The sequence below is a fragment of the Vipera berus genome (assembly GCF_964194415.1).
Source record: "Vipera berus genome assembly, chromosome: Z".
In the NCBI taxonomy this organism is placed as follows: Eukaryota; Metazoa; Chordata; class Lepidosauria; order Squamata; family Viperidae; genus Vipera; species Vipera berus.
Genome location: NC_138205.1, coordinates 110,492,769 through 110,509,825, shown reverse-complemented (window position 1 = coordinate 110,509,825; position 17,057 = coordinate 110,492,769). Strand labels below are relative to the sequence as shown.

The window sequence follows — 17,057 nt, the reverse complement described above, 5'->3', positions numbered from 1 at the left end:
ATTCAATGTACTGATTTATAACCAAAACAAATCCTGAACACAGTCTCATCCATTCTTCTCCACCTCAAGCTGTTAAATAAAAACCCAGTTTGATCAATTTGCACTTTCCATTTTATCAGAATAGTCAAACCACTGTTTGTGAACTCTCTAAATCAGCACTGTTTTTAGCTCATAATTCTAATTTGAAAGGCTCCCTTAAAGTAAAATTTTGGAATTTGGATAGAATCAATGGGCCATTATTCATAAGACAGAGAACTGAAAGTATAATTTGCAAAGTTAAAGTTTAATATGAATCCAGTCACCGAATAATGTATAAAATCAAAATCAATCTATTACCTCAAAAATGGCTCTACCTAATGGGAAGGTAGAGAAGACGATAGAAACATATATATTTTTCCTTCAATAACTGGAATGATTTAAGAATATTTTTAACTTTAATAAAATATTATCAGTACTTACATGCTGAAATTGAATTTGCAGTTTTTGACTTTGTTCCGTCAGTTCCAAAAATTCCCTCATAGTTTCATCTTTTTCCATCCTGGCTTGCTGCAGATTAGCAGTGAGTTGAGTTATAATGTTGTCTCTTTTTTTGATAGCAGTTTCAAATTCCTGTAGCTAGAGAAAGTTATGCTAAATATTAACACCATTTAAAAGGAACTTTATATAAGGTCAGACGAGTCTTGGATGCATACAAATATGTCCTGATATTTAGAAAACGCAAAAATAAAGCATTTTTAGTATAAAGACATCACAGTATATACACTACAATGTAACATTATCAATGGAGAATAGGGCTTGCCGACTTTCTCCTTGATGGTTGCCGATTCTCTTTTTTTCATCAAAGAGAAAGCCACATAACTACAAAAACTATCAGGGCAAGCTAATATAAATAAACAACCAGCAAATCTCATTGGTACCACATAATTTATGTAGCCTGGCAATGAAATATTTGTAAGAAAACAAAGCTCTGAGTGCTAAGAATTCTATAGTACAACACTGAGCTATATATATTCTATTTTATACATATAACAGAATATTGTTTTCCTTGCTAATGATATTATTTTTACCAATTAATACTTTAAAATACTAATGTAAATACAAGTTTTTGTCTCGCTATAATTCTAATATTAGTAGCTTATGAACACTTTTTTACATTTCTAAACATTTTTCCAAGAACTGATTTTCAGCACAAGCCCCAAATAATTTTTTAATGTTTGCAAAAGAATATGGGACTGCTTATACTTTTTATACTCTCTTGAACAGATCTAAAATCCAAAGAACTAAAATTTCAATCATCAAACAATTAGCAATCATTCTAATATCATGCTCCAGAAAGATAAAACAAAAAGACAAATGGGGACAACGTTAAAGAAGAAACTGAATCCAATGAAAATTACTCTGTTGGATTGAAATAAATATTGTGACATAACACAAGACATAAAATCAGTGAAAGAAACTGTTTTCCCAACAATCAATCCAATGCAGTTTTAAGTTGGAAGATGCCTTAGTTTCTCTTTCAAGGCTATAAAAGAACAAAAAATGAGCTCAAAGTTGAAAAAGCAAGCATAAACCAAATATTTCCTTCCATCAATTGTAGCAGATGATATAGGATAATATAAATGGTGTCAGAGAAGTAAGGAAATGGTTTTGCAATATTAGACTACAAACTGGAATCTCAACCTCATTTTCACTTTGAATATGTTCAATTTTCTCATTAAAAAAGCTAGAAAACAGTGCTAAATTAAGAAAATCAAGAAAGCTGTATTGTATAAATATGCAAAACTAGAAAAGAGATTAGAGTTCTTTTTCAGAAATAATTTTCTGCACTTTTAAATCAATCCAATAAATTATTTTTAAAAAGTTTTTACCCTTAAACATTCTCTACATTTAGCAAACATCCTAACATACATTTCTAACTTATGACAATCAATTACACTCTTAGTTCTCTATACCTGCACTTTTGTACATTATGATATCTAGTAACAAGTTAGCCAAATAATACCGAAACTATTTTCATGCCTTCTTTGATGAATATAATAAAACATAATTGTGATACTAATTTGGGCAAACAAAAAGCAAGATATCAAAAGATTATATAGCAAGAGATACAGACAGTCCTCAACCTAAGATTGTAATTGAGCCATACTTTTGGACATAACACCGTGACGGTTGTAAAGTGGGTCACTATGTGACCAAATTCAATTTTATTATCTTTTTTTGTGGAAGACATTAAAAAAAACCCATTGTTAAGCAAACTGTTCACTCTGGGAAAGGTTTTGCAAGAAACTGGAAATAATTGCTGGTTTCTGGCAAAGATGTCATAAATCACAGTCAACTGCAAGATGCTGCAAACAACCATAAATATGCCAAGCGCCAAAAATATAGTCACATAACCCAGGGAGCATGGACATTGGAACTTTGAATCCAGATTGTAAGTCCCATTTTAGGGGTTCATCATAACTTTGAACTTAGCTTAGTGACTGGTCATAAGTTGAGGACTACCTATAATGGAAAGATGAGGAAAGAAAAGCACTGTAATTATATCCTAGCTTTTTAAAATTCACATGCCCAAAACTTCAGTAAATACTTTCTCCTGCAAATACCAAATTAAACTAACACAATGATTTTAACATGTTAAGATGTTTAATGTTTAATATTAAGACTTATAAAAATCTTGTAAAAGAAGTTCTTTTTATTGAGTGTTTATCTTTTATTTAAAAAATAGATATACTGCAACCAACAAAAACAATGTTACATTATAAAGTTAGTAAAATACAAACATCTAAGGTGTGATAAAATGCACTCTGAAAACTCCACGTTTTTCTGTTACTAGAAATTACTATTAACAGTTTGTAGCTTTCTATAAAGAGAGCAAATTTATTATAAGTTACACATAAAGCAATAAAGTTGGGATAGAAATCAATCAATCAATCAATCAATCAATAAAATAAATGTTATATCATTCCAGATGAAATAATTTAAAGATAAAAGGTAAAAAACATAACTGCTTCAACAAATCTTAAGTAGTTATGACTATTACTAATTATTCATACATGATATAATATACATTTTGGATGGCCTGGGACCCCCTACAACGTACCTCATTATGGAACATTTCTTTGCTTTTAAGGATTTTATGCTGTGTAATCACACACCATATATTACATTTCATTCTTTTAGCAGAGAATACTTATATTTTCTGGAATAATATTTGGAAGGACAATGAAGGATAGAATAGGGGTACAGAGAATCCAATTGTTTTACAGAAGTAAGACAACTCAGATTCTGACAAAACCCCAGCACTTAAAACATTTTAGGCATAAAAATAAATATTTACAAGTAGGCTATCACAAAAAATTACTTCAGCATCTTCCACAGTTCAAATCTTATTCTATTTAATTTCTGATCAGTGTGTTTCTTTTATCTTTTATAAAGAGCCCGTGTGGTGCAATGGTTAGAAAGCAGTATTGCAGGCTAACTCTGCCCACAGCCTGGAGTTTGATCCTAATGGGGCTCGAGGCTGACTCATCCTTCCAAGACTAATAAAACAAGGACCCAGATTGTTGGAGGCAGTATGCTGAGATTGTAAACCTGTCAGAGAGCGCTGTAAAGCACTACAGAGTGGTATGTAAGTCTAAGTGCTATTGCTATTGCTATCTCTCTGTTCACAAATGCTCTGGGTCACAAAGCAAAGCACCACAAAAGTCTACATCATTCCATAAGCGTATAATGCCTTACAGTAAACATACACCTTATAGGTGCATTTTCTGAAATCTTCCTGTAATTATTGTATTTATCATAATTTGAAAAATAAAGGCAAATGATATAATCTTTATATAAGAGGAGAGAAACCAGATATAGTATGAAAAATGGGATAATGTTGCCTACTTTGAAATGCTATTTCCCATCACTATTTCATCAATAATCCAAAAGGACGATAAAGAATGTGTACACATACTAAATATGCACAATAGCAATGTAATGTGCACAGAATATTATGTGTATACATTTTTATTGTTCAGACATTATTTAATTTATATTGTATACAACCCATCTCACTATCCAAAATGATTCCTTAGTGTTGTCCTAAAAACTAATCCAGAAATGTAATTGATTAGCATAGATTTATATATTATCCAGGTTCCAAGACGTGGGTAAATTTTATTGCACCATTAGGTTATCAACCACCTTCTTGATTTATAAGAGGAATGCTTATAAATGCCCTTTCTCTAACAAAACTAGGGAATATTAAAAAAATTTTTAACCCTATTATTTTTATAGAATTAAAGTCAAAACTTAAGAACTGAACAAAAAATGTGGAAGCTGAAGCAGTTATACCGATACTTCTAATATTAGTATCAGTAAATGAAACAAAAAAAATGAACATTTTTAGAACTCAGATTGTACCAAGCATGCAGAAAGCAACATAAGGTAATTATACCTGTTGCAATCCATCTGTACCATACGCTGCCCTCATTTCTTCTAGCTCTTTATTTAGCTCTTCAATCTCTTGCTGCTTTCCAGCCAATTCATTCTTCATCATCTGCAGTTCTGTTACAGTATTCTGCACCTCATGATCAGTATACTTCTCTCCAAATTCCAATTCTTCTTCCTAAACCAATTCAAGGTTCTTAAACCCAGCATGGTACAATATTGTTTTAAAGTGAAGATATGTAAAATATTTATTTTTTTGCAAAATGAGACAGTACTTTAGAGCAGTGATTCCCAACCTTTTGGGCACCAGGGACCGGTTCCGTGGAGAGAGGTTTTTCCACAGCCTGGAGGGGTGTGTGGTTTTGTGTGCTGCCTGCATCCCATGGAGCTTCAATTGTTTGTGTGGCCTGGTTTCTGGCATGCCGCAGCCCACTACCAGTCCAAATACTGGGGGTAGGGGACTCCTGCATTAGAGCATTGCTATGGAAACTAACTTTATCTATAAGAGCAACAGCATTATATTAATTCAAATTAAATTTTAAAATTTGTCTTAATAGTGTAAAAATGCAACAGAAGGATAGAGCACATAAATTAGAAATTGTTATGGCATGCAAGTAGAAGAATTGCAGTTAATAGTCTTAATTCATTTCTCAAAGCAAATCATTTAGTGTTTTAGTATTAATTGCCATGAATTAATGTAAATACTGTACCCTAATAAAGTCAGAAGGTACATCAGTTGTCAAAAAATTGCCACCATTTATCTGCATGAGAAAAATGTCTATATAGGTTACACCTTAAAATACAACTTAGAATGTAATTGATGTCTACTTAGAAATAACTACCTATCCTCTAGTAAGTATATACTAGTCTCATTTTTACTCCTGATTAATTATACCTCCATTTTACTTAATCAACACAAGTAAAATTAAATAAGGGCAAGGTCATTTCTTGAAATATCTTTCTCCAACAAAGGCTTGAAGGATGAAAAAAAATGTGTTTAAAGATTTCATTAAAAAATTAATATTTACAGAATCAGGTTCTTTTTCCTACGGGAGAATTATGCATAAAGGCTTGATAAAGATATCGTGGATAATTTATGTATTTTAAAGAAGAAAATACTTCAAGGTTTCCATTGCATTGTTAACACAAAATGTATTTCCACCAAAAAGTAATACAAATCTAATACAGTTTCTCATCTAATTTGGGGGAACTATAAGAAAGAGTTATAAAGGTGGAACCATCTAACCAATACTGGCAGATCCTAACAAAGCTAAATTAGGTCAAACCCAATTAGAAGTACAACTGAGAGGGGGGAAAACATGGAAGAAATCATTATAAGTCACTTCCATACTGCTGCGAAAAAACTACATAGACACATTCAGGTGATAGCAAATGAACTTAACTTGAGGGTAAACTTATTGGGCATCATTCCAAGACCCAAATGGAAGAAAACAGAAGTGACAACTATAAATAATTTATATTTTTGAAAATACATCACAGATTCTGTTATTCCAAACATATCCAGTATAACAGCTGATACAAAACTCCTGAGGTTTTCAAAAACTTGAATTCCTAATTGAGGAATAGAATTTTATTTGTTGGGTTGGTAACTAACACCTTACCTAGGACACTGAAAAACAGAACTCAAGTAAACTGAAATATTAGATATTCTGACAAAGGTTAAAATACTAAATGTCAGATATGCATAAATTGTTAATACAAACATATCAGAAACAACTTATCCCTCTCACAATTTATCCCTGTCTTTTTGGGACATCTTATAGCTTCAGGGCCTTACATTCTAAGTTACTGCTGCGCTTATTCAAATATTCATGAAAAATGAAGCACAACAAAAACATGAGTTATCGAATATTTGACAATGCTGTATTAAATCATACATTTCAATGTACAAGTTTTCTGAAGTAGCCTTTAAGCAGTAGCCCTGCTTGCATATGGGGGAAAGGACAGAAATGTCAAATCCTTGTTCTCACCATGATCCCACTATCTTGTTTGAGAAGTTATGGATACTAATAGAACTCTATGAAGTCCACTAAATAATTTGACAGAGGATGCAAAAGATGTGCTCAACTACAACTTGTTGAGTCTCTCCACACAATCTTTGTACCCCGCATGAGAAATAGTCCTATGGGTGGAGGAACCAATATGAGTTGGACAATGGCACAGAATATGGAAAGGTTTGGGTTTCACTACAGCTCTGTAACCTGTATTCAGTCACCCATGACTGTCAACCTCCTGGGAGGAGAAGACTCTTGAAGAAATAAATGTCATGCCTGCAAAGAAACTCTTTCTCTTTATTCTAAAAGCATTATTTATGTAAAAAAAGAACTGTCACTGGAAAGCACTGCTGCTCTCCTTTTGCACAAAAATATGTTGCCTGTAAATGAATGGTAGTCAACATGGCTATAATTATTTCCTAAGCTTCTAATTATAGGTCTCTTCTGAATCCATAACTAATTCAAATTTCAAATTCTAATAGTCAATTTTATAAGTATATTTCTGTAGCACAAGGGAGAAATCCCATCCCTGGAAGGTCAGAAACAAAAAAGAAAAACTTAAAGCTGATCTGCCAGTCAAATTTAAACCTATCAATCTAGATCATGGGTGTCAAATTCGCTGTGTCACGTGACGTATCACAACATATCGTGACTTTTTTTCTCTTGCCGGAGCTGGGATGGGCGCAGCTCCACATGATGCAACCGGCCCGCAGGTTGGCAGTTTGACACCCCTGATCTAGATAGAAAATAGAGATTAGGGAAATTCAAGAAATTCAAACTCTAAAGAACCAATAAGGAATATGAAAATTTACATAGGCTTAATTTTTCCTTTGTACTTTGCTTTTATGGAAGGAGTAGAACAGGTTTATCCCAGCTGACTCAAAGGCAAGTAAGTAAAGCCCTAAGTTTCGGTGATGTGGAGCAATGAAGCTAAAAGCAAAGTAATGTTTTGGATCTGCCTTTGTTTCATTTTATTTTTTGGTGATTTATTCCCTTCTGCTCTATCCTATATGAATATTCCTTAGTGGAGAAGCAAAACCTTTTCAAGCTAATTATTCAATTCTTTTTGTTTTTTGTCCTTTGTGGATTCTGTTGGTTCCTTAATTTCAATTTAAATTAAACAAGGGTTGGATTTCTTTGCTGAATCAATCCATTCTGAAAGGTTTTTAACTTTAACTTTATTCCTGCTAGGCTGAGCTACTGAGAAAAGTCAAAGGAGAATCCATTTTATCCATACATTAAACCACTGCAAAGAAGTACTAAAGAGGGTGTTGGCAGCATACTTAATAAGCTGCTCACAAATGTATGGGAGAGTGTAGCAAGTGAGTTGTAAATGGAGGTACAAAGGGGACCAGTCTATCACATCCCTTCTCATTACAATGTTCCAATGCTTTTATATATGCATTATAAAAATTATATATTGTTATATGCTTAATGTATTTATGCTCAAACAGTAAAAGACACATTCATACCTAGTACCATTAGACTATATGTATATAATAAAATAAAATTTCTACAGGCCTATAACTATATCTTTATGTGCATTTATGCATGTGGATATATATGTAGTGTATGTGTATTGTACATCGACACATTTACACATCACAAAATAATCCAATAATATTTGATAATTATTGATAAATCCACTTTTGCAAAGCTATATCATTTTATTTAGTCAAAATGTAAGACATCATCATCTTACCTCTGAGCTGTAATCATCTGCTGGGGTGGAAATCTCACTTTCTAGCTAAAACAGAAATAAAAATACAAGAATTTTTTATAGTATTTTAACAGAAAGATAATTAAAATCTTCAGTATCTTGAACAACAGTTGCTAGGCAACATCTCTTATTGCTAAAACTGCTTAAAATTAACAAACATTTTTAAAAGTGCTTATATTGGAAAAATGAAGCTAAATGTAATGACTTTTGAAAGTAAGACTTGAATAGTAAGGCTTGAATAATAAACAAAGATTACTCTTGGCAATTGGTAATTTGAATCTCCCTTGATATTTCTCTTTCCTGGAATTAAATTGCAAGAGAGCCTATAATCAAGTTGAAACTTGTCTTCAGGCTTTAGAAATCATTTTATTTTATTGACTTTGGGCATATTTGAATCCTGGTACAAATCTTAAGTATAAACGAACATTATAGGGAATTCAGTTCACAATGGTGACATTCCTTAAAACTGACTCTGATACTACATACAATTGCAGGTGGAAAAAATTCTATTATTACAGCCCAACTCAATAAAAGTAGTTTTAGCTTTTCTGTGAAATTGATTTCCTGGTCTTGGTTTATCTAGTGAGGCTGAAAATTGGGCCAGAACACGTGTTGTGCTTGATATAAGCTGCTCAGATTTGTTCAGCAGTTTGATGGTCTCCAAATCCAATAAAATAAATATTAAAGCCTGGTCCTTTTTGGCCTCTTGCTAACTTTGATGCATCAATCATGGTATCCTTCTGGACCAGCACAGGGGATTGGGAATGAGAGTGTGGTCTTGATGTTCTATTTCTTCCTTTAGTGTTGGTTCCAATTAGTATAAGTGGGAGAACAGAGACCTCTTGCTAATGGGCTCCTCAATCTCCTTGCTCTAATATTTACATTGATATTTACATGACACCATTGAGAAACATCACCATTCAGCAGCATGAAGTTAGGTGATATCAATATGCTGACAATATCCAGTTACATATCTCAGCTCTGTGCCAACCAAGTGAAGTTGTCAAGCTTCAATTTCAGTATTTAGAGGCTAGGAGTTTGGGTGGAAACAGATTTATGCTCAACCCTTGACAGAACAAATGGATATTAATTTGGGGAGCATTCAGTTCCAGGGATCTTTCACAGTTGTATGTAGGGTTATGATATCCCAGACAAAAGTGGTATGTAATTTTGAGATCCCTATAGATTTGTGGTTCCACAAACCATCCTGTGTGATAAGTGCAGTCATTTATGAATTGCAGGCTCTATTCATAGTCAGTGGCATTCTAGTTGTGTTTGATCTGGATTATTACAATGTGCTTTACATGCTGCTGTCCTTGAAAGCCATTTAGAAACTACAACTGAATGTGTAGTTGTTCAGTAGAACAGTGTAAAAAATTGTGGCAGCATGAGTTATAGGTGTACGTGTGCACTCTTATGTAACACAGCAAATGTGTAACTCCACTGATTGCCAAAGGAGGTCAAGGTACAGTTCAAGGTGCAAGCCTGATAATTTTCAGGATTATCATGGTTCAGTTATCTCTTCCTATCCAGTATGACCCAACAGGATTAGTATGCTCTGGATTCTATAAAAAGCCATGCCTTTTCTGTTGCAGCACCAGTCCTCTGGAATTGCCTTCCCTTCCTCAAATATGGTCTGTCCCAACCCTGTCAGCCTGAAGATCTGTGTCTTCCTCCAGGAACTGGTTCAATTGTAACTACAGGTAGTTCTCCACAACTGTTCATTTAGTGATCATTTGAAGTTACAACTTCACTGAAAATAACATATGATCATTTTTTACATTTACAACTGTTGCAGCATCCTCATAGTCATGTGATCAAAATCCAGGTGCTTGGGAACTGGCTCATATTTATGACGGTTGCAATGTCTCAGTGTGATCACCTTTTGCAAGCTTCTGATAAGCAAAGTTAATGTAACGCCAGATTCACTTAGCAACCATGTTACTAACTTAACTATAGCGATTCACTTAACTGTGGCAAGAAAGGTTGTATAATGGGGTAAAACTCACTTAACAAATGTCTCACTTAAAAACAGAAGTTGTGGGCTCAACTGTGGTCGTAAGTCAAGGAGTACCTGTATACTCATTGTATTTAATGCTTTTAACTTTTATTAGCTATCTAAAGGTTTCTGGCAAGTGGGCAGCCGGATGGAAGGAAGGAAGGAAAGAAGGAAGGAAGGAAATGAACTTTAGCTAGAGTACATGCTAGTAATATTCTGTGGGAGTACATATTTTATGAATTCATAACTTAATTAGATAGGCAACATTTTAAAATTTCAGACTTCCGGTGGCGGCGCGGCGCCGGAGACAGCCCTTTCGGGCTGCCCGCGGCTCAGCTGTGTTATTTCCACCCGAAACAGCGCCGATCAGCTGTTCGGGTGGATTTGAAGCCCCCTCCTCGGGAGAAGAGGAGGGGGTGAGCCCCCAGGTAGGGGTTGAGTTCTCCGGGGCCGCCTGAGCTTAAAGCTTGGGCGGCTGAAGGATCGAACTCCCCCGTAGCCTGGGCTGCTCCCAGCTGGTCAGCGTCTCTGCTCCGTGATTTCTGGAGCGGAGCCAGGCGTTTGCGACCACCCCTGCCAGAAGGAAAGACCATGGAATAAAAGGAGCAGGCAGAGCGGTACAGGAGGAAAAGGTGAAGAGGATTTTTATTGCTGCTTTCTAGCTTAATGGATTTTATAAATTTAAAAGTGAAAGTGCGTAGTAAGTGAAAGTAAAGATGGCGGCTAAATCTCTCCCAAAAGCTCTTTGGAGTGCTGGAACTTCTCCGGTGCAGCAGTCATCATTGCAAGCGTTGCTTCTTCCTGATGTATTGACACCGAAGGATTTACAAGATGCTCTTGGAAAATTTGCCCAGGTAATTCTGGAAGCAATGGGTGATAAATTTGCAAAGATGGAGGAGAAGTTGGAGAAATTGGAGGAGAGAATAGAAGAGAGGATGGAAGAGAAGTTCAGAGTGATGAAGGTAGACATTTTGTCTTCAGTGTATAGAGTGGCTGAATGTGTGGAAGATTTGGATGAAAAAGTGGAAGACTTGACTCAAAAAAATGCCATATTAGAAGCAAAAGTACTGGAAAATGAAGATTTAAGAGACAAAATGGACAAAGAATTGAGTCTTGCTCAATATTACCAGATGCAGTACGCTGTTAGAATCAGAGGTTTAAAAGAGAATATTAAGGAAGATCTAAAGCAGCTGATTTCTGAGGCCTTGGAAGTAGTATTGAGGCAGCCAGCATCTGAAATAAAGGGAGGCATGGATAAAGTGTTTCGTGTGAATTCATGGATTGCCAGACAGAGAAAGCTACCTAGAGATGTGGTGGTTTATTTTGCAAAGAGGGAAATTAGAGACGAAGTTATTCAAGCTGCTTATGGTACTAAAGTCGTGATTGCTGATCAAGAAGTTTTGGTTCTAAAAGAAATTCCTCCAAAGATTTTAAGGAGAAGGAAGGATTTTACATTTGTAGTGCAAGAGCTCAAGCAACGAGATATAAGGTTCAGATGGGAGATTCCAGTTGGGTTGATGGTGATGCATGAAGGTAAAAGGTACCGTTTGGCTACTGTGATGCAGGCGCATGATTTTTACAATAACGTTTTAAAAGCAACCCCACTATCACTTTTGGAAGCTGCAAAGGGATCTGGAGAAGGAGAACACCAAGAGGCTGAAGATGGACAGACAGAGGAGAATGGTGCTGGAGGAGATCAAGCTACAACTTCTTTGGATGATTCTAGAGAGCAGAGGGAGACGCGTGCTGCTTTAAAACGATCAAAAAAAAATAAAAGAATAAGATCAGCAGAAGTCTATGGAATTTCTAAAATGTATTTACAGCCAAGTAGTGGGAGGAGCACGGCCTAAAACAGATAGTCCTATTTAAGCAAAAGATGCTTTTAGTTGGATTATATGCTCCTAATCAACAACAAGTTGACTTTTTTAGTTTATTTCATACAAAGTTTACCTAGTTGGATTATAAAATTTTTATTTTTATGGGGGATTGGAATGGTGTTTTGGATGTACAGATGGACAAGGCTGGAGCTTTTAAGCGCGGCCCAAGTCATGCTAGACTGTCTAAATCCTATTTTGAAATGAAGGATGACTTGGAACTGCGAGATATTTGGTGTGAAAGACATTCGCATGAAAAGGATTATACTTTTTTTTTCTGACAGACATCAATCTTTTTTCAGGATCGATTTTATTTTGTTGACTAATGACTTTTTTTTTAAGGATTAAGAAGGTGAAGATATGTGCAAGAACTATTTCTGATCATAGCCCAGTTTGGCTAGAGATTTATAAGGAGAATAGAGATAGGCGCTCGTGGCGCGTAAATGAGAATTTGTTTAGAAACCAGAGAAATGTGGAAGAATGTAAACAGCGGATGAAGGGGTTTTTTTTTTGAAATTTATATGAATAAGGGCACCTCTATGGATATGGTTTGGGATGCTAGCAAGGCCTATTTGAGAGGGGTGTTGATATATATGAACAATAAACATAGATGTGCTGTGGAAGCTAGGAGGGAAGAATTGGAGAATGAAATAAAGGAAAAAGAAAAGGCTTTGATTTTGAATTTAGAGGTTGTGAAGTCTAAGGAGGCTATTAAACTGTTAAGAGGAATGGATTGAGTATATCCAGAACAAATATGGGACTAAGAAGGTTCATGTAGTATTTGAATAAGTCTTCCTTTCTTTTTTTTCTGTTTTTTTTATATATTCTATATTAATAGTGTTTGTAGTTATCCTATGTGAGCTAGAGAGTGATAGATTTTAGAGTCTATGGTTGTTAGCATATGGTTGTTTATGATTCTTTCTTTGTTTTTTTATACCTTGTACTTAGCTCTGGGAAGTCGGGGGTGGGGGGTGGGGAGGGGGGAGGGGTAAGGAGGGAGGGACAGGGGAGGGGTAGGGGGGACTGTCAAAGATAAAATGTATGATAAAACTTTTCAATAAAAAAAACATTTTAAAATTTCACTTATATTTCTCCATATTTGTAGTGTTTGTAATTGTTTAAAAAATAAACAAAGGATAAATTTAGTCAAAATCTGTACATCATAAATTGTTCTCTAAAATTACTATTTATAAACTGACAAATACTAACAAGGTTGAGAGTATTTTTACATTTATAGAAACATCTGATTATTTTTGTTATTATTATTATTATATTTTTGTGTCATGTACTGATATGATCTATGAAGACCCACAGAGAATTTCCAACAGACATACAGGTAGTTCTTGTCTAACCTCTATTTGTTCAGCCAATGCTTGAAGTTAGGATACAGCTGAAGGGACTTACAACTGATCCTCAAAGTTCCTAATTGGAACTTTTGCACACTAGTGAAAGAAGCTTGGTATGTGAAAAAAGGCAACCATCTTTCACAGGTTGAACTTCTTTCATGAAAGAAAGCCCTGGGTTCCATGTGAACAGAAGCCCTGGGCAGGGTGCGAAACAAGTCCTAGCTATACCAGTGTGAAAGAAGGCAGCATGAAACAATGTCCTGGCAGGTGTGCAGTGCAATGGTGGCAGTAAAGCTGGGCAGCTGGATAGGCAAGCATCTAAAAGGACAGAGATGGAGTTAGATAGATAGGTGGGGAAAGTTCAAGAAGAATATTATTTTACTGAGGCTCAGTGCTGGAACAGACCAAGAAAGAATAGCTTGGGGAGGGTGGACTCCCTTAGTAATGACAATGGAGATTCCCTTAATAATGACAATGGAGACTGCCAGGATTGCTAATGTAAGTGATGTGGTATGTGACACCACACTTTACTACTAGTGTTTAGAAATCCAGTTACAATTATCATAGTTTGCATGTATTACATTGCAATAAAACCAACTATTCTCAATATTTACATATTGCCAATAACCAGTAATATTTCAAATAAACATCAATGTAGAATATTTTGTGAAATCCTTTTAAAATACCACAAATTCAATACATTCTACACAAATTTATTATTTTTAACAATGTAATCTGTCTCAATTCTGTCAGACTTTGCGCTATAGCCTCTTATGGTGGTGACTTTGAGTTATTAATATTATGGCCCTTGTAAAATATAGTGGTTATTAATAGCACTACATGAGAAAATTACTTGCTCTTACTTTTGAAACAAAAATGTTTAAGAATGTTTACATTTAATTTACTACACCATCTATCAATAAACAGGCTCTAACTCGAACCCGTTTTTTTTTTAAAAAAAATCTCAAAGTCTGAAACACTTACATCTGTGGTATACGTTTGATCATGCTTGATCATTTCATCAGTGTGCAAAGTTTTCACCATAACAGATTCAGATGTACCAGCTGCTCCTTTCTGAAAGTTATGTGGGGATGCTTCTTCTGTTTGCAATTGGTTAATATCCAAACCTTCTTGTATCAATTCTTCATCTTTGACTTTAGATATCTTTTTCTTCTTTTGCTTCTTAAATGCATGCTGCCCATCAGAGTATGCTTTGCGTTGTCTAAACTGTGCAAGCTGAACATAAAAGGAAATCCTGTTAGACACGGGGATTTTACAGTCTGTGGGCCACATGCCACCCTTTAACTGTCCCTGTCTGGCCAAGGCGGCAGTGGCAGGATGGCAGAAGTGGCATGGAGGTAGCAGCCCTCCACGACAGCCCCAGTTCAGCTCCTTGGGAAAATTGCCAGCCCTTGTGTTGGAGTAAAAGATTTCTAATATAATATATTTGAAAATATTTTTTAAAAAATGTATGGTGTTCTACATAAACTTGCAATGTAAGTATAGGTTAATACAGACTAAAAGTCAATACTCGCTTAATTTATATACAAAATGTGAAAATAGAATCAGAAGACGTTGTAGTCCAATAAGAGAATCAGCATATAGCCTATTTAATATATACCCTTAAATCTTCAAAGTAGTCAGTAATTGCTTCGAAATAATAATAATAATAATAATAATAATAATAATAATAATAATAATAATAATAATAATAATAATAATAATGATAATAAAAAAAGTTGGAAGGGACCTTGGAGGTCATCTAGTCCAACCCCCTGCTCAGGCAGGAAACCTTATACCATTTCAGGCAAATGGCTGGTCAGTCTCTTCTTAAAAACTTCCAGTGTTGGAGCATTCACCACTTCTGGAGGCAAGTTGTTCCACTGGTTAATTGTTCTAACTGTCAGGAAGTTTCTCCTTAGTTCTAGGTTGCTTCTCTCCTTGACTAGTTTCCATCCGTTGCTTCTTGTCCTGCTTTCAGGTGCTTTGGAGAATAGCTTGGCTCCCTCTTCTTTGTGGCAGCCCCTGAGATATTGGAACACTGCTATCATGTCACCCCTCACCCTTCTCTTCATTAAACTACACATACCCAATTCCAACAACCGTTCCCTATATGTTTTAGCCTCCAGTCCCCCAATCATCTTTGTTGCTCTTCTCTGTACCCTTTCTAGAGTCTCAACATCTTTTTTACATCGTGGTGACCAAAACTGGATGCAGTATTCCAGGTGTGGCCTTACCAAGGCATTGTAAAGTGGTATTAGTACTTCACGCGATCTTGATTCTATCCCTCTGTTAATGCAGCCTAGCACTATGTTCAAAATAAATTCAAAGTTAAAAACTGATAATACTGTATTGTTGTCAATTTACTTCCCTTGCAGTCAGAAACAAATATGATACAAAAAAACAATGAATCTGAAAACCTGAACTTTAAACAATGTAATCTGACTTTATTCTTATGAATGTCAACATTTTTAAACATACCAAATATATATAAACAAAAGCAGTCATCCTTACTATTTGTGAGATAAAAATACAAATGTATCCTGCCATTTGAATAAACAAAAAAACAGAATTTGCAGAAAACAGAAAAAAGAAATTATTTGCAAATCAGGCACAACATATTGCATATGTCTCTGAAATAAAATAATTTTTGCCATCTCCTTCCCTAGAGTATTGATAATCCAGCATTTGGCTTCTCTCCCATTCACAGGAGGATCTTGAGATTTGTAGAACAAAAATATTCACCTATATATTTAGCCATTGCTTCCTATTAGTCTTATTTGCCTATTAGATTACCCAATTAACTAATTTATTTATTACGTTTTTATGCCACCCATCTCCTCTGTAAGGTGACCCTGGTCAGCTTAGCAATTTCTAATTCTAAAATAGCAACACTTATTTAATGAAATCTTATGAAAGCTGAAGTATTTCATGGGGGAAGGGAGAGAGGAAGAAAGACAGGAGAAATTTCCTTAGCGTTCTTTCCATTCAGCTATCTCCCATCAAGCTCAGAGTAAGCAATAGTAAACACAAGAAACTTACTTTCATAGCAAGACTCTTTCTATTCTCTGAAACTATTGTTATCACAGACATTTAACATCAGCATAAACAAAAGCCTGCAAATCTGCTCATCTTAATCTTATTAATTACAACTGCAGAGATATTTTTGTTATATCAGATATATTTATTAACTATAATCAATAAATGGATACTTATCTTTATGTGACTGATTCTCAAGGTCAAACAATCTGATTTTTAAATGACTAAATAAATGAATTTAAATTTTAAATGACTTGGTCCCATATTTAAAATATCTACTATAACTCAATTAAATTCTAATTAAAGATAGAATTAATTTGACTTTTTTAAATGTTAATAACAGAATGGAAAAATATGACTATTTCAGGTAGTCCTTAACTAACAACCATTCATTTAGTGACTACTCGAAATGAAAACAGCCCTGAAAAAAGTGACATGATCATTTTTCACACTTATGACCACTGCAGCATCCCCATGTTCATGTGATGAAAATTAAGGTAACTGGCATGTATTTATGATGGTTGCAATATTCCAAGGTCATACAATTATCATTTGCAATCTTCCCAGCTGGTTTTTGACAAGCAAAATCAATGGGGATAGCCCGATTTGTTTAATGACTCTGTGATTCAC

The 17,057-nt window shown here is 34.8% G+C and overlaps 1 protein-coding gene across 7 annotated transcripts in view; it reads right to left on the bottom strand.

Moving 5' to 3' along the window:
• Window positions 1-17,057, bottom strand: part of AKAP9 (A-kinase anchoring protein 9) — a 127,939-nt gene that overhangs the window by 98,443 nt on the left and 12,439 nt on the right. For 4 of the 7 annotated variants that reach the window (XR_014028654.1, XR_014028655.1, XM_081345585.1 and 1 more), the window contains exons 2-6: window positions 14,373-14,624; window positions 8,152-8,196; window positions 5,145-5,195; window positions 4,442-4,612; window positions 460-615 (exon numbers count right to left, since the gene is read on the bottom strand). Coding sequence is in view for 5 of the 7 variants with exons in the window: in XM_081345585.1 (XP_081201711.1) it covers window positions 460-615; window positions 4,442-4,612; window positions 5,145-5,195; window positions 8,152-8,196; window positions 14,373-14,624 (675 nt within the window). In the remaining 2 variants the exon portion in view is untranslated. The remainder of the gene's footprint in view (window positions 1-459; window positions 616-4,441; window positions 4,613-5,144; window positions 5,196-8,151; window positions 8,197-14,372; window positions 14,625-17,057) is intronic. The other 3 variants (XM_081345586.1, XM_081345584.1, XM_081345587.1) reach the window with 3 other exon arrangements.